At 50.5% G+C, this 21233-nt stretch overlaps 1 protein-coding gene across 1 annotated transcript; it reads left to right on the top strand.

Annotated features, from left to right (window-relative positions):
• The first annotated feature begins 13244 nt into the window (after window positions 1-13244).
• Window positions 13245-16824, top strand: LOC109377721 (patr class I histocompatibility antigen, A-126 alpha chain-like). Its single transcript, XM_019634156.1, has 6 exons — window positions 13245-13895; window positions 14176-14445; window positions 14648-14923; window positions 15513-15788; window positions 15906-16022; window positions 16427-16824. Exons 1-6 carry the CDS (start codon window positions 13832-13834, stop codon window positions 16429-16431), a joined length of 1008 nt encoding a protein of 335 aa, XP_019489701.1. The 5' UTR covers window positions 13245-13831; the 3' UTR covers window positions 16432-16824.
• Window positions 16825-21233: the final 4409 nt, after the last annotated feature.

Below are 21233 nucleotides of genomic sequence, written 5' to 3'. Positions count from 1 at the left end.
AAATAAAGAAACAAAAACTCATAGAAACAGACAGCAGTTTAGTGGTTACCAGAGGGTAATGGGGGAGGGAGCTGGTAGAGGAGGATAAAGGGGGTCAAATACATGGTGATTTAAGGAGAACTGACTCTGGGTGGTGAAAACACAGTGCAATATATGGATAATATATTATAGAATTGTACACTTGAAACCTATATAATTTGACTAACAAATGTCACCTCAATAAATTTAATGAAAAAAATTAAAAACCCACAAATGTGCCTCTTTCCCAGCCCTGGAGTCCATCTGCATTACATCAATTCCAAAAATCCTGATGTCCACTGGGATCCCAGTTTATTGGTCCTTCTATCTTTCATTGTCCCTCACCCATCGATGTCCTCTCCTTCCTCCTCACTCATTTTAAATTCCATGATAAATAATGTCAGTCCCTCCCTTGTCTCTCACTTGCTTTGTCGTCACACTTGCTTGGAAAAATGACACAGCTGGTGAATTTGACCTCTGTCTACCATGCACCTGCCCCCGTGCAGTTTCAGGAGGCTGGAGAGCAACTCATAGCCATGACTATTGTCACCTCAACGTCATGCCCCAAACCACAGGGGCAGTCCACACATCTCCCAGCTATCACCCTGTCCTTGAACGTTCACTCAGCCTCCTCCATCCTGGATGACCTTACACACCTTCTTTCTGCTCAAACATTCCAGCCCTCCTTCCCATTCTTATTACTGCTAATGACCTTGCTTCCCACCTCACTGAGAACACTGAGCACGTGAGAAGACACCTTTTACAGACTCCCACCACCATCCACTTCGAGGCCTTTATCATAGGTTCACTGTCCCTGCTGCTGGCCAGAGCGAGTCCCCCTGCTGGTGCCCTAGACCTCGTCCCTTCTCATCTCCTTAAAGTGTGGGTCGAGCGATTCTTCCCTTTTTCTCTTTTGTTATCTCCCCTCCACTAGATCACTGTGGCCATCATGAGAGTGCACGTCCCAGGCCCTCAGCTTGAGGGAGGATAACTGACTGATGTCCCTGGCTGCTATGCTCTCTAATCTGTTGCCCCATTGACTCTGAGATTGCGCTTCCCACAGGCTCCTCCCCGTCAAAGACTGAGAACAGCAGGGAAACTAAGGCAGGACCCTTGCTCTCTGAAGGCTGACTGAGGCTCCAGGGCCCCTGACACCTCACTGACGTGTCCTTCCTCTGCCCTGGGTCTAGGATGCCTCAGCCCACTTCTCACCTCTCTCTCCTTCACTTGGATTCAGATGTGATGGCTATCCCAGCCTTTCCATCTCCCTCCCCATTTTCCCTCACAGGTGTTTCCTCTGATAACATCCTACACGTTTAACACTGTGTTGGTGTCTGCTCCCCAGGGACCCTCACTAATACAAGTGGTGTCAGGATGCTCCAAGAACACAGGCAAAAGACGGGGATTTGGGACCAACGTGCCCGCTGCCTGCAGACCAGGAGGAGGCTGTCTAGATTGGTAGGTGGGGCACCAGTTGGCAGCTGAACTGCTAGATGTCACCCCTGGTGACCTGAGAAAATGTCCTGTTTTTGGGAAATGTTATGGCAAGTGTGATGATAGAAGTCTTTGAAAAAAACTTGAAAGGAGGGGGTGGGTGGGGCAGGGAAGTGGCTGATTACTGCATGTTGTATTGTTGCCCTGCCCTAGGGAAACATAATGGGAATCTGAGGATTGTTAACACGTCACAGGCTGGTGTGAGAGCATTTGCAGTGGCTCACAGACAGGCAATTATCTCATGTGCAGGGTGGCAGATGGAGATGGATGGCAGCTGAAAACATAACTGTGAGGGGCGCGGAACCCTATAGAGATGGTTGGACACTCAGCCAAGGCATGTCTGTTATGTGAAAATCAGGACCCTGGTGGGAGAACCCAAGATTCTGCAAACTGGGACAGGGTTATTCTGAGGACGCCCTCAGGACCCACTGGGCATGCACAGAGGGCTCCCCCTTATCTAGTAACGGTTAGCTCTCCCATTGTGCTGGGAGATGCTGCAGGAGCCTCACCCATGATGCAATGGGACATGGCAAGAACTAGCCAGCACGCGTCTGTAGGAGCCCATGGAGCACCTCTGGGATTGGATTTTGAGGGTTTTGGTCATGTAGCCAGAATGTCAGGCTGGATAAACACACAAATTCATTGGCTTAGAGGCACTTTCTCAGCACATGGGTTTATCAGGGACCCCAGGACACGGGGCAGACTTACTGCTGGGTGGCTCTTCATAGCCTGCAAACCATGATGTCCAACTCTCAGTGAGGTAGATGTGACTAGTCCACCTGGCAGATGGTAAAGAATGGATAAAGAGACTGAAGGAGTGGGGGTGTCATTGTGTGAGGCCAGAGACCAAGCAGAAGATTATGTTCCACAGGGGAACCCAGAGGGCACACCTGTCACCACAACCATCAGGAAGGTGCTGGAGAGGGCCCTGCATCACTAAGTTTGGGGAGGCTGTGTCCTCTGCAGGCTGGGATGACAGAGTCAGCTCATTAGTATCATGGGGAGGGTATGGCCATGAGGAGACAGAGGCCAAATGGTGACAGTTAGCCAGCAACAGCCAGAGGCCACAATGACCATAACAACCCAGAGGAGCAACAGGGGAGGGAGCCTGACCTGCCAGGAGTGGTAGTAAAGGCTAATGGAGCGGTGTCCCTGGGTCAGAACAGTGAGTGTCTTAGTCCTTATCAGCTTCTGCAACAAATACCATGACCTGGGTGACTTATAAACAACAGAAATTTCTTTCTCACAATTATGGAGGATCAAGATCAAGGTGCTGGCAGGTTCGGTGTGTGGTGAGAGCCAGCTTTCTCATAGACGGCGCCGTCTAGCTGTGTCCTCACATGGTGGGGGAGTGAGGGGTCTCTCTCAGGTCTCTTTCATAGGAGCACTGATCCCATTCCTGAGGCCCCACCCTCCCTAAGGCTTCCTCTTCTAATATTATCACCTTGGGGGATAGGATTCCAACATATGAATTATGGGGACACACAAACATTCAGACCATAGTGGGTGGGTAGTCAACAAGTGAGCTGCTTAATATCTATAATAAAAAAGCAAGACTGAGAAGCAGCAAACTGAGGGGTTTTGGCTCAATAAAGAGCCATGATCCCTTGCTCAGTACCCAGACCTGAGCCAATTTTCAGATCCAGAGCCCATTGATTGAAGAGGTGTCCAAACCCCTAGGAGGAAGGCCCCTGGAACACCATGGTGAATAAGGCGGGGACAGTCCCCTCATCCTCCTGCAAAGGCACCTAAGCCATTGACTCAGGTGACTAGACACTGGGGACAGAGAAACGACCAGACTGTTGAGCAGTATTGCACACAGGGTGTGAGTTGCCATCGGTACCCGGATTCCCACAGCATCACCATGTCCCCTATGACAGTGGGGCTTACAGGTGCCAGGTCACACGTGGAGTCCTGGACAAGCCTGGCTCTCAGCGTGACCACTGGGTCCATTACCCACCTGAGGTTGTCGCCCCGTTTCCCAAGTACTGACCAGCATTGACGCCCTTGGCAGTGAGAGGAACCCTCACCCTGGGTCCCTGTCTGTGGGGCAGGGTTTCTCATTGTGCCGAAGGACACAGGGAAACCTCTGAAACTGCCTCATCGCAGCCAAGTCAGAAATGATACTGTGTCCGAGGGCGGTCCCGGAGTGGGTTTTCCAGGTGTTGTAGGGTGAGCGCCACCAGTAGAGACCTGCGGGAAGCAGGGGCCATGCTGGCGTTGCCTGTTATCTCCATTCATCCAGCACCGGTCCCTGCAGAAACCTGACGGGGTCTAAAGAAGGCGTGAGATTACCTCAGAAGTCACCAAGTCCAGTCCTGATGGCGGCTGCGTGCTGGGTGCGATACCACCTCTGGGGTGGAGTGATAAGGCCGCAGGCACACAGTGTGTGGACAGCACCCCTGGAGTAATAAGGCAGAGGGCACACGGCATGTGGACGGCACCCCAGTGGGAGCACAAGGCTGCGTGCACACGCTGTATGGACTGCATAGCTGTCGGGGAGTGATAAGGTTGCAGGCACATGGCGCAGGGACGGCACCCCTGGAAGGGAGTAGTAATAAGGCCGCCAGCACAACATGTGTGGACGCCATCCCTGGAGTGAAGTAACAGTGCCGCAGGAACACAGGGTGTGGATGGCACCGCGGTAGAGGAGTAATAAGGCCGCACGCACACAGTGGATGCACGGTTCCTCTGAGGGGGTGATAAGTTCCCAGGCACACGTCGTGTGGGTGGCACCGCTGGAGTGTAGTAATAAGGCCACTGGCACATAGCGTGTGGCCCACTGCTAGATGGAGTCATAAGGCCTCAGGCACACGGCATGTGGACAACACCGCTGGAGCGGGTGATAAGGTCCCAGGCACGTAGTGTGGACAGCACCCTTGCGGTGAATAATAGGGCTGCAGGCACAGGGTGTGTGGACCATACCGGGGAGGGCACTGGTAAGGTCCCAGGTACATGGCAAGTGGACGGCGCCTCTGGAGGGGAGTGAGAAGGCAGCAGGCACACGGCGTATGGAGGGCACCGCTGGAGGGGAATAACACAGCCGCCAGCTTACAGTGTGTGGACGGAGCTGCTGGAGGGGACTGATAAGCCCACAGGCACATGGCATGTGCATGGCACCCCTGGAGGGGAGTAACAGGACCAGAGGCACACGGTGTGTGGACAGCACCGCTGGAGGGGACTGATAAGGAACCAGGCACACGATGTGTGGATGGTATTGTGGGGAGCACTTTGTTTTTTTTAAAAAGTTTTTTTTTAGCTGTAGTTGACAAATAATGTTATATTAGTTTCATGTGTATAACATAGTGATTCAAAATTTATATACATTATATCGCCACAATAACTCTAGTAACCATGTGTCACCATACACAGTTATCCCAATATTACTGACTCTATTCCCTGTGCTGTACATTATATCCCCATGACTTATTTTATAACTAAAAGTTTGTACTTTTAATCCCTTCATCTGTTCTGTCTGTTTCCTGACCCTGCTCCCCAAATATATTCATTATTATTCCAGTTAGAAAAGTGGAGTAGGAATGATTAGTAGGCACATGGGAGGAACAACATTTATTTATAGTTTTCTCTGGGGCTATTCCACCTCTCCTGCCATCTACACTATATACACTATAGTCTTAGAGATCTGGACCTCCTGGACATCCCACTGACTATCACATTAGTTCACGTCACTGACAGCGCCATGCAGACTGGGATGCGTGAGCAAGAGGTGGACAGTACGCTGGACGCCTTAGTGAACACGGGCACTCCAGAGGTGGAATTAAACCTCGCAGAGACTCAGGGAGTGGCTGCCTCAGTTCAGGCCTAGAGGTCCAGCGGGGAGGGCCATGCAGCCATCTTCCCTCTAAAGGAAGATACACCGTTGCATCCTGCATCCCTCGCTGCAGAGAAGGAAGCACGCTGCCTGGGAGGCCCTTGTGGGTTCTCACACACACTTTCCACACCTGGGTATATTGTTGGGCCCACACTCTGGGTGACATAGAAGGGTGCCAGCTGTGAGTGAAACCTGGATCTGGAAAAACACTGCAGCAGATCCGGGTCCTGGTGCATCAGCTCCATCCATCAGACCCTGTGATGTTGGAGGTATCAGTGGTTGGAGGAGATACAGTGTGGGGCTGAACCAGACACAGTGGGAGCAGCACAGTGCCGGCCCCTGGGCTCCGTCCATCCACAGCAGAGATGGGCCCCTTTTGGAAGGAACTCTGGGTGCATTACTGCGCCCTGATAAGATAGAATGCTTAACCTTGAACACCAAGTAGCCAGGGGATTGCAAACGTCCATAGGAATTGAGGGCTGCATAACCCAGTAAGTCATACATTGAACAGGCCCAGCAGCCATCCATCATGAGGTGGAAATGGTCCATCTGTGGTTAAGCCTGAATCACATGTTAACACCCACCAGAAAGCATTCCCCCAAAGAGGCCCTCAAGAACCAAGCAGACAAATTGACCTCAGCCAGCCTTCATCACTGGTCAGCCAGGACTGGCACAATGGGCACATGAATGGAGTGACCATGACATCTGGCCCAGCCGCACTGACTCCCACATACCAAGGATGTCCCAGCTACTGCCACCTCTGAATGTCCCAATGTCAGCTTTAGACCAATACCAGGCCCTTATTTGGTCCTATATCTGTAGGTGACCAACTAGCCACCAAGTGACAAGCTGACTACAGAGAGCCTTTCCACCCTGGAGGGCCAAAGACTCGTCCCCACAGGGACAGACACCCATTCCAAGTACGGGTTTTCCTTTCCTGTCCTCAGAACGTCAGCCAGCACCACCATCTGGGGGCTTCGAAATGCCTGATCCAGTCTTGGAACTGCTCTTGGCACAGCATCCGACCGGGGAACACACTTCACATGAAGCAGGTGCAGGCCAGGCTGTGACTGTGAGGTCTACTGGTCATGTCACATCTGTACCCCCCGGGGGCTGCTGGCCACACAGAGCACTGGATAGGCCTCCTGAAGGTACCAGTGAAGTGCCAACTTTGAGGACACGCCATGAAGGGATGGGGTGACATCTTCCAAGACGTGGAATATTTACTGAATCGGAGACACTGTGGTGCAGAGTTCTCAACAGGAAGAGAACGTAGGTCCAGGACCAGGGAGTGGAAGCAGGTGTGGCCCTGGTCACCATCACTTACAGAGTTGCCCCCAAGGGGATGTGGCACTTCCTGTCTCTACAAATCCTGGCTCTGTAGGATAGGTGGTCTTCGTTATTAAAAGGAGGGGTATTCTTACAAGGGGAGCACAACAAGGGCCCCACTGAACTTACATCATGTTTGTCAGCAGGGAAGTGAGGACTCCACATGCCTAGGGACCAGCAGGTGAGAAGATGAGTCCCCTCTTCTTGAGCCAGGAGTAATGGACCCTGATCCACAGGAGGTGGGGGGCTGGTGTCACATAATGGGGGCTGGAGGAATATGTGGGGACCTGGGTAATAGACCTGGGCAACTTGTAGTTCCCTCTCGTTCCCTGTAACTGTGAAAGGACACGTAGAGCAAGGGAGTCTGAGAAGGGTTTGAGTTCCAAGGGCCCAGGCCCCTCAGCAGGAAGGTTTGGGTCACATCCCCCAGGTAAGCCACCAGGTCCCCACTCCTGTGCTCTGAAATCCATGGCAGCATTTGTATAGAGGCCCTGCCTCCCAGGGGCTGTTCCCAGACAATGACTGGTCACAGGAGGGACACTGAGGCAGGCCATTCCTGGGACACAAGGGCTCCTTCTGATGGCCAGTGTGGCTCAAGGACTCTCCCAGGGCCTTGCTCCACTTCACTGAGATTGCCCGGCAGGGACTTGAGACACAGCAGGACCTTCTCTCCTGACCATCAGACTGGCATCTCTGTCTGCTGGCTCTCCCAGGTTTTCTGGCTCCTTCTCCATAGTCTCTGACAGGTGTTTCTCCTGATAAAATACTGCTGAGTTTAATCCCATCTTGGAATCCGCTTCTTGGAGCACCCTTACTAACAAGATCATTTTCATCAGTATACCAATGACCGATTACTTATCCCATCTTATAAAACCCTTCTCTTCACCCAGTTTCTCTCACTAGCATCTGCCTCATTTCGCTTGTCCTTGTATTGTCTGTGTGAGGTAACAGACGTTTATTGTTTTAAGCCACTAAATTTTGGGGTAGTTTGTTGCACAGCAACAGATAATTAACAAAGCTCTCTTAAGTTTCTATTAGTCTCCATCCATATTTCCTTGCACTTTGAAAATGTTATCTGCACTCACTGTTTCTAATTCCTCTCTGCCTCTTCACTCTTCTAATTTCTTTTTTTTCTCCTCTCTTTCTTCCTTCTTTCCTTCCCTCCCTTTACTCTCATTATCAGATATCTCACACATACAAAATAATACCATGTGGTTATACTAAAAGGAAGCATTATCTGAGTGCATATGTTGAAAGGATACTGACAGGTATGGAATAAAAGGAAAGGAAAGGAAGTAATGAATAGTCTGGACAGAAAATGCCTGAGTGATTCTGCAACCAAGGACCTGACTTCCAACTCTTAATTCCTCTACTTACACTGAGTTTGGTTATTTTCAGAACAATCACATCAGCCACATGAAGTCTCACACAACCATGGGAAAAGTTTAAATTGGCATAAGCACTTCAGAAATCCAATGCACATCATCTTATCTCCTGTGGTTAAAGTACCCACCCCTGTAGCCCAGCCGTCCCTCCTGACCCTCCTCTCCCGGGAATTTCTTGCCTTGTGCCCAGGAGACATGCACACTCATGTTTACAGCAAAAACTGGAATAACCATTCATGCATTTACAGAAAAATAGAAATGTGGAGTAATCATAAAATGTAAGACTTCAGCAGTAAAAATGAGTGAAGGGCAGCCTCACACACGAGGGATAACTCGCCTACATAATGCTGAGTCTCAGAAGAGTCCATGCAGTACGAGTTCACTAGACAGGAAATTCAAAACCAGGCAGAAGTAAGTAATATTTGGTTTGGGGATATATATATACACCTATTGTAAAATCTTCAGAGAATATTCAGGGAATAGTAAACACAAGAATCAAGATAGAGGTTACATCTGGGGAACAGGATTGCGGAGGCTGCCACAGTAGCTTCTTCATAGGTCCTGTTTCTGACACCTATTTATTACTTGATCATAGTTCGTAAACTGACATTTTTCAAACTGTGACTTGTGAACCATTCCTGCTTGATTTTTAAATAAGGAAATAGAAAAGGAAATACCGGTTTATTGCAATGATCCTTAGAAAGACCTACTCACCTTGGAACAACGCCACAGCCAATTGTTATGAGTCATGTCAGAGAGACCGCTGGGGTGTCACAGGAAACAGCATTGGCTGGAGCTAGGTCATGTGATCACTGGCATCTCTATAGATTTTCTGGGATACAATGTCAATGTGATGTGCAAGGTAATTCTATCTGGGAAGGATTTGATGTGTTACATTTAACCTCACATACAACTGAATTAGCTACTTTTACCGAAGTGGAAACGCACATTATTGATCAATATAAGTTAAACTGGAAAACGCTATAAAGGGGAAAGAATTGATAGAATAGAGTGTGAATGAAGACACAACAGAGCTTCTTTAACACAAATTTCAGCAGCACATATCAACAGTGCTTTTTAGAGTCACCTCGATGTCCAAATCACTTCTACAAAATCTCATTCAAAAACACAGTGAAAGATGGGTCATTTATTCTAGGATGCCAACCAGACAGCCAGTTTGGGCATACTCTGTCCCTAGACTGGAGTTAACCATCGCTGCCTGCTGCATCATATCAAAATTGTTGTCAGGATATATAGGCTAGGTGTATAGGCTGAGGCATGAGATTCACATTTTTCTTCCATTTTGAAAAGTGATTTTATTAGGCAAATATTATTGGTTTTTTTTAAGATTTTTTTATTGGGGAATTGGGGGAAGGGAAGAGTGTTGCGGAATTGGGGAAGGGGAACAGCCAAGTTGTCCTTTTGTTCTTAAGTCTAGTTGTGGAGGATGTCACTTCATTGGCCCATGTTGGTATTATGATCATTGTGTTCTTCCTGATTGAGGAAGTCAGTCGCTGGCCATTGGATGGCTGCTCATGGCGGCTAACGGTAGACCACAGCAGCCCACTGCAGCCTTCACTGTCGCTGGCCACTCATGGTAGCCCAGCTCCAAGTTGAGCTGTTGTTCACAATCTTAGCTGTAGAGGGCGCAGCTTACTGGCGCATGTGGGAATGGAACTGGCAGCCCTGTTGTTCAGAGCTCACACTCTTACCAATGAGCCACTTGGCTGGCCCCTAGGCAAATATTTTTGAAGATGATGTTAAGTAAGAAAATTGGCATTTTAGCCAATATGTTTGACATTCTTAATGAAGTAAATTTGAAAAATCTAAGGAAAAGCAAAGATAGTTATTGTAAAGGCATTATTGTTATGGTGCTGAGTCTTTAAACTATGTGATCTAGCTACTATATGTTCTCAACTTAGTTGCCAGTTATTGTAGGAAACATTGTTATAAAGGCATCTGCAATAAAAAATTACAAATATTGTATCTCCTTTCTCTGTCTCAAATTTTAATTGTTACATTCCAAAAATGAAATTTAAGGCATTAAGGAAAATAATAAAAGAAGCATTTCAATTATAAAATCCTGAAACAGGGGTGGCCAGTTAGCTCAGTTGGTTAGAGCGTGGTGCTAGTAACACCAAAGTTGCCGGTTTCATTCCCACATGGGCCACTGTGCGCTGCGCTCTCAAACAACAGCAACTTGTCTGTTCCCCTTCCCCCAATTCCCCAGTGCTGTTCCCCTCCCCCAATTCCCCAATAAAACCTTTAAGAAAAAAGACACAAACAAAAAAACCCTAAAATCCTGAAACAATATTTAATTGAAATTTTTATTTGTATGTATATTCTTTGACACTCCCCCTTTCCAGAGGTGGAGTAATTCCCTCTCTCTTGAACGTGGGCTGGACTTAATGACTCACTTCTCATCAGGCTGATGTAATGGTGTGACTCTGAGCCTGAGACCTAAAACTCACTGCAGCTTCTGTCTTGGTTTTTCTATCTCCTCTCTCTCTCTCTCTCTCTCTCTCTCTCTCTCTCTCTCTCTCTCTCTCTCTCTCTCTCTGTCTCTGTCTCTCTTCCCTATCACTTGATTTTAGGGATGAAGCTACCTAGACATTAGCCACCTTATGGCAAAGTCCACATGGCTAGAAACTTAGGCCTCCTAGGACCATCCAGGAAGGAAATGAGGCCCCTTCCAACAGCCCTATGAGTGTCATGTTTCATGGAGTCCTCCAGCCCCAGTCAAGGCTTCAGATGATATAGCCCTGGCTGACAACTTGACTGCAACCTTGAGAGAGGCCCTGAACAAGAAGCACTCAGGTAAACCTCTCCTGGACTCCTGACCTTGGGAAACTGTGGACGATAATACACATTTGTTGCATTGAGCTGCTAAGTTTTGGTAATTTGTTATGCTGCCACACATGAGTAATACAGTATCCAAAGAGAGAATGAATTATTGTACTTTTTCATTTGCTCTAAATTAAGTATAAATATTAAACATGTCATTTAGTTTTAAGATTCAAGAATTTCCATGGCTAATAGGATGCATTTTATTATTATTCACAGCAATCTATTTACTTGAACTTCATTTCCAAATGCAACTCAAAAAAACACACAGGGAATAATAGGCCATCCTAGGGCCGGCCAAGTGGCGTGATGGTTAAGAACTGGCTTGGGATGCCAGAGGGCCCTGGTTTGGATCCCATATATGAGGGCCAGTGACACTGCCCTCTATAGCTAAGATGCTGAACAACAGCTCAACCTGGAGCTGGGCTGCCATGAGTTGCTGGCAACAGTTAGGCTGCAGCCCCTGTGGCAGTGGGTTGCCATGGGCTACCATATGTAGCCAGCAGCCAGCGTGAGCGGCCAGCAGCCACAGTGAGCGGCCGTCCAGAAGCTGGCGAGTGATCTGCCTTGCCCGGGAAGAGCGCAATGATGGTGCCAACTTGGGCCAGTGAAGCCACGTCCTCCACAACTAGACTGAAGAACAAAACGACAGCAACTTGTCTGTTCCCCTTCCCCAATTCCCCAGCATTGTTCCCATCCCCCCAATTCCCCAATAAAAAAAAATCTTTAAAGAAAAAAAAAAAGAATAGGCCATCCTAGGCTGATTCTATGATGGTCTCCAATAACCACCCTGGATAGTCACCTTCCCCCAGTTATTCAATCAAACATTAATATAGGTGCTGGGAAGGGATTCTGCAGATGTAACTAAGGTCTCACATCAGCTGACCTTCAGACCTGGGGACTATCCATGGGATTGTCCTAATCAGGTGAGTACTGACTGGGGTTTCTCTTTACCCCAAAGATTCCAAGTGAGAGGGGTTCAGTGTGACGCATTTCTCCACTGGGGGCTTTGAAAATGAAAGGCCACGTGGCAAAGACTGCTGGTGGCCACTAGGTGTTCGGGGCATTCCTCCCAGGGCTCCTCGCTGACAGTTGTCAAGAAAACAGGAACCTCAGACCGACAACTGGAAAAAACTGAATTCTGCTAACAATCTCTATGTAAGCTTGGAGGAAAATCTTGAGCTCAGGATGAGCACACAGCTTTGTGACACCCTGACCAGAGAACCCATCCACACCAAGCTTGGGTTTCTGACTAAGGAACTGTGAGCAAATAAGTGGGTGTTATTTTGAGCCACTAAATTGTGGTAATTTGTTACACAGCAATAGAAAACTAACACACAGGCTCAACTGTGCAACAAATAAGCACACAGCATTCTTTCCACTGGGATGAATTTATAAACTATATGCACACTAGTTTGCAATAAATATTTTCTAACTTTTTTTGTATTTTTCAGGTTATGGTTTTACATGCTATAAATTTTAATTCATTCATTCACTGAACAAATAATTTAATGCCCACTCTATCAGAAATGGCTTCAGATGCCGGGGTACTTTGACCTAAGTAGCCAAAATCTCTGTGCTCACGTGCCTGATATTCTAGAAGCTTCCCAGAGTGAGAGGGAGCCACTGGAGAGTTTTTCATGAAGAAATGACACACCCTGACTCACATTAGCAGGATCACGCACTGATCCCTGTGGGGAGAATAGTCCTTGGCTGGCAGGTGAGGGGTGGCACTCGTGCCACAATTGGGAGTGAGAGGGTGGTGGGGACTAAGGGGAGAAGAGGGCCTGAGGGGTGAGAGAGACAGAGAAGAGCTGGAGAAACAGGGGGGGAGGGAAAGGTGAAGAATTCTAAAGCAGTGGAACTCTCTGATTTAAATATGCTGTTTCATAGGTCTTTAACAAATTACCTAGGGCCTAACAGGGTGTTCTGTGGAGCTGCCTAAAAACTAATCCCCTTCTGATGCTAATCAGTTTAAGAATAATAATGTGTCCCAATAAAATATACACACTGCTTATATGTAAATTATTCATAAAAATAGGCCATATAGGAAGACTGGTAAAGGGCATTTTAACTGCATTGAGCACTTGCAACTTTGAGGTTGTACATAGTCCTGTTGGAAATACATAGTAACAAACTGCTTCCATGTGCTACTTTGTATTGAGGATGCTGGGACTCAACAAAGAAACTCAGGGCTGCGGAACGATCATTTTACAATAGAAACATCCAGAGTCACAGGTGTACCGTCTGGGAAAGTAAGACTTAGGAGCTTTGAGAGCCTGACTGCCATGCTGTTTAGACACATTTCTGTACCAAGGGGCCCAAATCACGATTTTACAGATTAGCTTCCTGATGATCAGGGGTTTCCAAGATTCTTACCCACTGTGGTTAATAAACAACAAGGAGACGGGGCTCTGTGAGAATCTGTAAGTGATGTTTTCAGGCACAGCCTCTCCAGGATTAAAGAGAAAAGCCCTGTCCTTCCTCTAGGTCCAGGGCGAGCTCCCTCTCTGGCATCAAGTTCCCTGGGGTGTCTTCTTCCAGAAGAGTCCAGGGAGAGGTAAAGGGTGGGAGGCAGGGCGTCCACTTGAGGGAGAGGGATTCCGGGGAGAGAAGAGGAGGGAAAGGGGCTGAGCCCAGCCTGGTTTCCTCAGACAGCCCCTGGGCCAGGACTCAGGGAGACAGCGCGACACAGGCTCGGTGCAGGAGGAGGGGTCGGGGCACAGTCCCAGGTCCCCCAGGGCGAACTCTGGAGCGGGGAGCTCAGTGTTGGGGAGTCCCCACGTCCCCGCGGTTTCACTTCCCCTTCTCACAACCTGTGTCGGGTCCTCGTGTCTGGAAACTCATGACGCGGCCCCAGTTCTCACTCCGGTTATAAATTCTCCACTGACCGGCCTGCACGCAGCTTGTCCCCAGACCCCGGGACATCATGGGCCCCGGGACCCTCGTCCTGCTGCTCTCGGGGGCCCTGGGCCTGACGGGGACCCGGGCGGGTGAGTGCGGGGTCGGGAGGGAGCGGCCTCCGCGGGGGGAAAGCGAGGGGACCGCCCGATGGGGACGCAGGACCCCGGGGAAGATGTGTCCCCACCGCTCCGGCCCCGTGTTCCGCCCACTCCTGTCGCCCACTCGGGTCTCCCGCCCCCTCCCCCCTCAGTCACGCCCCTTTTCCGCCTCCCGGGACCCCTTCCCCCGCCCCCTACCGGCCCTTCGTCCTCGGACCCGGGACCCGCGCCGGGAGGAGGGTCGCCGGTCTCAGCTCTTCCCTGTCCCCAGGATCCCACTCCCTGAGGTGTTTCGGCACCACCTGGTCCCGGCCCGGCCGCGGGGAGCCTCGCTTTGTCGCCGTCAGCTACGTGGACGACATGCAGTTCATGCGGTTCGACAGCGACGCGGCGAGTCCGAGGGCGGAGCCGCGGGCGGCGTGGGTGGAGCACGTGGAGCCGAGGTTCTGGGAGCGGAAGACAGCGGACCTCAAGGCGGCCGCCCGAGTTGCCCAAGCGGAGCTGAAGTTCCGGCGCGGCTACTACAACCAGAGCGAGGCCGGTGAGCGACGCGGCCCGGGTCCCGGTCACCCCTTCCACCCCTCTCCCCCCCACGGACGGGCCGGGGTCTCCCCGAGTGTCCGGGTCCGAGCTTCACCCCGAGACTGCGGGACCCGCCCGACCCCCGACCCGGGAAGAGCCCGCGGGGACTTGGACCCCGTGTCATTTTCAGTTAAGGCACCATCACTGCGGGGCGGGGTCAGGGTCTCACACCATCCAGTGGATATACGGCTGCGAAGCGGGGTCGGACGGGCGCCTCCTCCGCGGGTACACGCAGTTCGCCTACGACGGCGCTGACTACATCGCCCTGAACGAGGACCTTTCCTCCTGGACCGCGGCCGACACAGCGGCTCAGATCACCCAGCGCAACTGGGAGGCGGCTGGTGCGGCGGAGCGCCTGAGGGGCTACTTTGAGGGCAGGTGCCTGGAGGGTCTCCTCAAATACCTGGAGATCGGGAAGGAGACGCTGCTGCTCGCAGGTAAGAGGGGCCTCGGGGCTCCTACACGGAGAGGAGGAAATGGGGTCAACACCAGGACACCCTGTCTCCCTGATATCGGGGATGGAGTCCACCTGGGTTTTCAGACATGGTACCAGAGAGGGACCCAAAGGGCCACCTTCTCTCAGGGACCATTAGGGGTGCAGCCTCTCGGGGGATGGAGGGGAGACCATCTCAGAAACACCTGATCAGTGGTTCCCTTTGGCCCTGGCAGCTGCCCTGGGAACCTGGGGGACTTTCTCTCTCAGGCCTTGTTCGCTGCCCCACACACAGTGTCACAGGTATGACCCCAGCTTTTCTGAGTCATTTGGCCTCCACCCAGGTCAGGACCAGGAATCCCTTTTCTCTCCATCAGAGACCTGTCTCTGATCCTGGGCTGTCTCACCCTGATTCTAGGACTTTGTAAAAAATAGAGATGATCCCGGGTGCCTGTGTCCAGTGTGGTGTCTGGGTTTTGTGCTCGCTTCCCCCACCCCAGTGTCCTGACCATTCTCAGGATGGTAACGTGAGCACTGCTGGAGGGTCCCACGAGGGATGCAAAGGTCCTGAATTTCCTGACCCTTCTCCTCAGACCCTCCAAAGACACATGTGACCCACCACCCCACCTCTGACCGTGAGGTCACCCTGAAGTGCTGGGCGCTGGGCTTCTACCCTGCGGAGATCACCCTGACCTGGCAGCGTGATGGGGAGGACCTGACCCAGGACACAGAGCTCGTGGAGACCAGGCCTGCGGGGGACGGGACCTTCCAGAAGTGGGCAGCTGTGGTGGTGCCTCCTGGAGAGGAGCAGAGATACATGTGCCATGTGCAGCACAAGGGGCTGCCTGAGCCCCTGACCCTGAGATGGGGTATGGAGGGGGCCGTGGGCACAGAGCCTTTTCTCAGGGAAAGCAGGGGCCTCTGGAGGACTTCAGGTCGGGGCTGAGGCCTGGGGATCAGGGCCCTCACCTCACCTTCCCTTCCAGAGCCGCCTCCTCAGGCCGCCATCCCTGTGGGCATCATTGCTGTGCTGGTCCTCCTTGGAGCTGTGGTCACTGGGGCTGTGGTGGCTGGAACTGTGCCGTGGAGGAGGAAGCGCTCAGGTAGGGAAGGGCAGAGAATGAATTGTCTTGTCCCACTGCGGGGTTTCAAGCCCCAGGTACAACTGTGTCCTGCCTGTTAGTGAAAAGAACCATCCACACACATGTGCTTTCCCAGTCTGGGGCCCTGTTTGCTAACACTTACTCTTTATTAATGCACGTGTGAGAATGAAGGACAGATTTATCACCTTGATGATTCTGGTGATGGGGACCTGATTCTCAATAGTCACAGGTCAGAGTGGAAGGTCCCTGCTGAGGACAGACCTCCAGGAGGGCAGTTGGTCCAGTCCCTACACATGTACTTTCCTCAGTCCTGATCCTGCCGTGGGTCTGTAGTCACAGTTCTAGAAACTTCTCTAGAAACAAGCCACTAACCTGAATTTGTTCATGATTATCTTCTTCTACAGCATGAAACAGCTGCCTTGTGGGGGACTGAGTGATGCAAGATTTGTTCATGCCCCAGTTTGTGACTTCAGGAACCTCTGATCTCTCTTTCTGCAAAGGGCATCTGAATATGTCTGCGTTTCTCTCAGCATCATATGAGGAGGGGGGAGACTGCCCACCTCCTGCCCTCCATGCTCCCTCTCCACACTGAGCCTCTTCCCTGACCCATTGTCCTGTTCCAGCAGAAGCTGTTTGCATCCCCACTTTTACTTTGTGTTACACAGAGCAGCAACTTCTTCCTTCCTATTGAAATAAGCATCTGGATATGGATTTGTTTTTTCAGTTCTTGATGAAGGGTTGATGGGTTAATTGAAGGAGAAAATCCTAAGGTTTCAGAGGAAATAAATGGAAGCACTGAGAACCTCCCAGAATCAATGTGTTGGCTGTGCTGAGTCTATTGCAGGTGGAGACAGGAGAGGCTGTGAGGACCGAGCGTGGACGCGGACTGAGCCCATTCAATGCTCGGCATTGTGGGCATCAACGTGGTCACTCCTCGGCTGGGTGACGTCTCTGCTTCTTTGTCCTTGTCCTTTCAGTAGAGCCTTGTCCCACCAGGACCTGTGATCACAGAGACTTGAACATCCCCCAGGCCTGGTCTTGTCAGTGAGGGCTTCGTGTGTCCGGGTCAGCCTAGGCTCAGGCCTGGGCTTGCCCTCAGCCCCCATCTTTTGGGTGTTCATTAGTTGTTTCTGTAGAGGAATATGACTGGTTTTGTTCTTGTTATGAGTCCTGGTTTCATTCTCCTCTGGGTGTCCCCTGTCTGTCAGCAGCAGGAGGTGTTTTGTCTGTCATTGTCCCCACAAGACCCAGCGGGACCCTGCACACAGGAGTCTGTGGATTGAGAGATGAATTTTCAGGCTCATCCAGCTCTTGCCTCCTAGGGCTTGATGATTCTTTCTATCTTTTCCCAAACTATCAGAGGAACCAGATTCTGGAATTAGCAGAGGAGGGATCCCGTAATTTCTCATCTTAGATAAGTTCCTGCTGGAATTCTGCTCTGCTCGCCCGCCCTCTCTCCCTGCCCTGAGCTCTAGTGCTGGCTCCGGTCCAGACTCAGGGGTTTATGAAGCAGAGTCTACTTCAGATTTATATTCAGTTGGAAAATAGGACCCATAAGTCAAGGCTCACTGTTTCCTGAAGAGGGAAATATAACTGTGCTGCGGTGTGTAGGAGGGCAGGTGTGGGAGAAAGAAGGAGGGAGGGGAGGAGAGCAGCAACCGTGAGAGAAATGGAGCTGGCACTGATGCCAGCGTGAGGGGACTTGGTGCTGTAGCTGCCACAAAATAGCATTTGACCTGAGGCTACATTAATAAAGACACTGTCTCTAGAACAGGGAGGCGCTGTCACTGATCACTCACTGACACTGGCTGTGTGCCAGATGTGTGACAGTTTCTGCATCTGGGAAACATCACTGAAGTAAAGTCAGAAAAATGGATGGACTTGGGGAGCGTCTGTCCCAGGGGGAACAGACAGACTAGATCCTATAAGCACAGAATATGAGGAAGGTGATTCTGTCAGAAGGAGATAAGGGTTCCGGGAGAAATGCAGTGGAGTAGGGGCTCCAGAGAGTGGGGTGTGGGGACAGGGAAGACGGCTGTGTTGATTGGGGTGGTCAGCGGGCCTCACTGGGAAGCTGACCTTGAGTGAAGGATATGAGGAATTACCCACGAGGACATCTGGGCACGTTCTTTCCAGGCAGGGAAGCTGCAGTGGGAAGGCCCTGGGGCAGGAGTGTGTCTGGTTTTGGGAAGAGCAGGGAGGCCAGTGTGGCTGCAGCAGAGAGTGATGGAGGAGAGACAGGTACGGCCAGACCACGTGGCCGGGAGGACGTTAGAGGGCAGTGACCTGTGCTCAGAGTGAGGTGGGGGTTACAGGACAGTTAGGAGCAGAAGGGGACATGGTGTGATGTCCTTTCAGAGGACCGCTGGGGCTGCGGTGCTGAGAACAGACTTGGGGTGAGGGAGGCCGCCGGGAGCTGGAGGAATCTGCAGGGTTCCGGGCTGGACCTGCTGCCCCTGGGGGTGAGTGGGGGAAATAGTGGGAGTGGGGTTCTGGGTACTTTCTGAGGTGGACATCACAGCGTTTCCTAATGGGTCAGTCTGGGACATGAGAGTCAAGGACCCCACAATCTCAGAGGGCACAAGTAGAAAGATGGAGTTGCTGTCTGCAGAGATGGGGAAGCGTCTGGAAGGAGCAGATCTGAAGGGTGGGAGCGTCACAGACATTCATTAAGAGATGTTGGAGCTGAGATGCCTGTTAGAAATACAATGAGGTCATCGCACTGGCAGTTGGGCTGATGAGTCTAGGAATTAGGGGAAATGTCTGGGCTGGAGAAATAGACTTGGGAGGTGACACATATAAATGATATTAAAGTCTTGAGCACAAATGAGGTCACCAAGGGAGCGATGGCTGTACAAGAGAAAGGAAAAAGACTGAACCCTGGGCCCCCAGTGCTGGGATCTGATCAGACCACACACCCGAGCAGATGGCACAGTTTGGCCCCATGTCAATAAGGCACGTAGACCACAGAGGCCCAAACTTCCCTGGGCACAGGAATAACCTGGACATCTTGTTAAGACCCAGAAAGTCTGGAGCAGAGCAGAGATCCTGGATTTATAACGAGGTTGGTGCAGCTGCTGGTGTTCAGATCAAACTTTTAGTAGCAAGACCGTCACCAGGATTCCCACAGGGTTGTGTGTCAGCCTCACTTGCAGGACTTGTTACATAAGTGATTGCTGGTCTTGTGCCTGATTCTCTGAGATGGTGGGTCTGGGAGAGGCCTGAGTGTCTGTAAGCCCATAATCTGTCCTGGGGCTCAGCCAACTTGGGAACCTCTGAGGTCAGTGGTCAGAGCTCAGGGTGGGAAATGGTCTTAAATACACTTTTAAAGGTGTTCTTTTCCTCAGAAAGGGGAGGACATATATCATCAATTATGAGATATGATGTTGTGAGTTACATGTTGTTCTTTCTACCATGGGGTAGAGTCAGATGGAAGATTTAGGAGTGAGTCACAGGTCAGTATAATAAAATATGTGAATGCTCGCTCCTGAAACTATTCCCCAGATTGATTTCTCAAGCCAACAATGGAATCCAAACTTTTCTATTTAGATATAAAGTCTATCTATCTATCACCTATCTATCTATCTATCTATCTATCTATCTATCTATCTATCTATCATCTATCATCTATTTATGACATTGGGGGTCTAATACTATTTTTGGGGAGAACACAGAATAGGCTTGAGGCCACACAACCAGGAACAGATCCACAATCACCCCAGGTTGGGTCCCATGCGGGACCCACTGTCCCTGCTGCTGAGCACACGTGTCACTGCTCACACCACTGACATCCATTTGGACACCAGTCCCTGCGGCCATGACTGCTGTCACTGCTGCTCCTGAAAACTTGTTATGTTACTGCCAAATGCGTTCTGCACAGTTCCAGCCTCTGTGTCACCACGTCCTGAGTCAGAGTCTGGCATCTGGTCACCTGATGGTGGAGCTTCATGCCGTGTCCAGCTGCAAGAGTGTTGGGGACAGTGGGTTTCCCTGTTTTATGGAGTGAAGTGGCCTCTGCCTCTCACCAAGACTCTAAGTGTTGAAGTTTTCTAATGTAGGAAGAGAGTTCAGGTGCTGGGGGTGAGGGAGAAAGAAGGACTAATTTCAATTCTTAAAGCAAAGATATGAACTGGAACTTTCTCTGGTGTTTTGTAGGCACTCAGGGTTGGCTGGAAGAACAGGGACTAATAAATGATATCTAAGGTAGAGGCTTACTTGCCTACTCACTGTGAATTTCTCTGTGGGATGGTGAAGGTTTTTCCCCTTCATGCAACCAATTTTCTGATGCTCTGACATCACCTGGGTGTCCTACAATCGGAATCCTGCCACTACCTGTAGTCAGCATCAGACCCCACAGGTTACAGGCTCCATCCCACAGACAGCCTTCACTTAGGACACAAGTCATAAGTTTCAGGTCCCCATGTTACCTGCACTCCTGTCTGACTTGGGTAGTAAATGGGGGTTCCCCATTTCAAGTTCAATAATTTGCTAGAACAACTCATAGAACTCTGGAAAATGCTAAGCTTACTGTTACAGTTGATCATAAAGGATACAAGTGAGCAACCAGATGGAGAAGTCCGTAGGGCGAGGTCGGGAAGGGTCCCAAGTGCAGGAGCCTCTGTCACTGAGTTGGAGTGTGTCACCCTCCCAGCATATGGATGTGTTGACCAATTCGGAAGCTCTCTGAATTCTGTTGATTTAGGGGTTTTTTTGTTTGTTTTTTTTAATGGAAGTTCCATGATGTAGGCATGATTGATTAAACGATTGGTCATTGGTGATTGAATTCAACCTCCAGCTCCTCTCCTCCGAGGTCAGGGAGTGAGGCTGAAAGTTGCAACCTTCTAATCATGGCTGGTCTTTTTGGTGAGCAGCCCCCATCCGAAAGCTCTCTAGGACCCTCAGCCAAGCGGCATCTCGTTGGCATCCCAGAGACAGTCTTCTCACTCAGGAGATTTCAAAGGTCTTAGGAGCTCTGTGTTAGGAACTGGGAACAAAGATCAAATACTTTATTACACCACAGGTCTTTGACCACAGATCCATTTATAGCAAAAGGACCGTAACAGTTAAAAATGCTGGCACATTCGGCCGAGTGGCTCGTTGGTTAAGAACTGGCTTGGGACGCCAGAGGGCCCTGGTTCAGATCCCACATATGAGGGCCAGTGACACTGCCCTCCACAGCTAAGATGCTGAACAACAGCTCAACCTGGAGCT

Source organism: Hipposideros armiger, unplaced genomic scaffold, assembly GCF_001890085.2.
Source record: "Hipposideros armiger isolate ML-2016 unplaced genomic scaffold, ASM189008v1 scaffold_1523, whole genome shotgun sequence".
In the NCBI taxonomy this organism is placed as follows: Eukaryota; Metazoa; Chordata; class Mammalia; order Chiroptera; family Hipposideridae; genus Hipposideros; species Hipposideros armiger.
This window is presented reverse-complemented; position numbering and strand designations above follow the sequence as displayed.

Excerpts from the sequence above, each read along its gene's own strand:
- LOC109377721 (XM_019634156.1), top strand. The coding sequence starts at position 13,832 with ATGGGCCCCGGGACCCTCGTCCTGCTGCTCTCGGGGGCCCTGGGCCTG. Across the intron at positions 13,896-14,175 it reads CCTGACGGGGACCCGGGCGG|GATCCCACTCCCTGAGGTGT; the intron begins GTGAGTGCGGGG and ends CCCTGTCCCCAG. Across the intron at positions 14,446-14,647 it reads CTACAACCAGAGCGAGGCCG|GGTCTCACACCATCCAGTGG; the intron begins GTGAGCGACGCG and ends GGGCGGGGTCAG.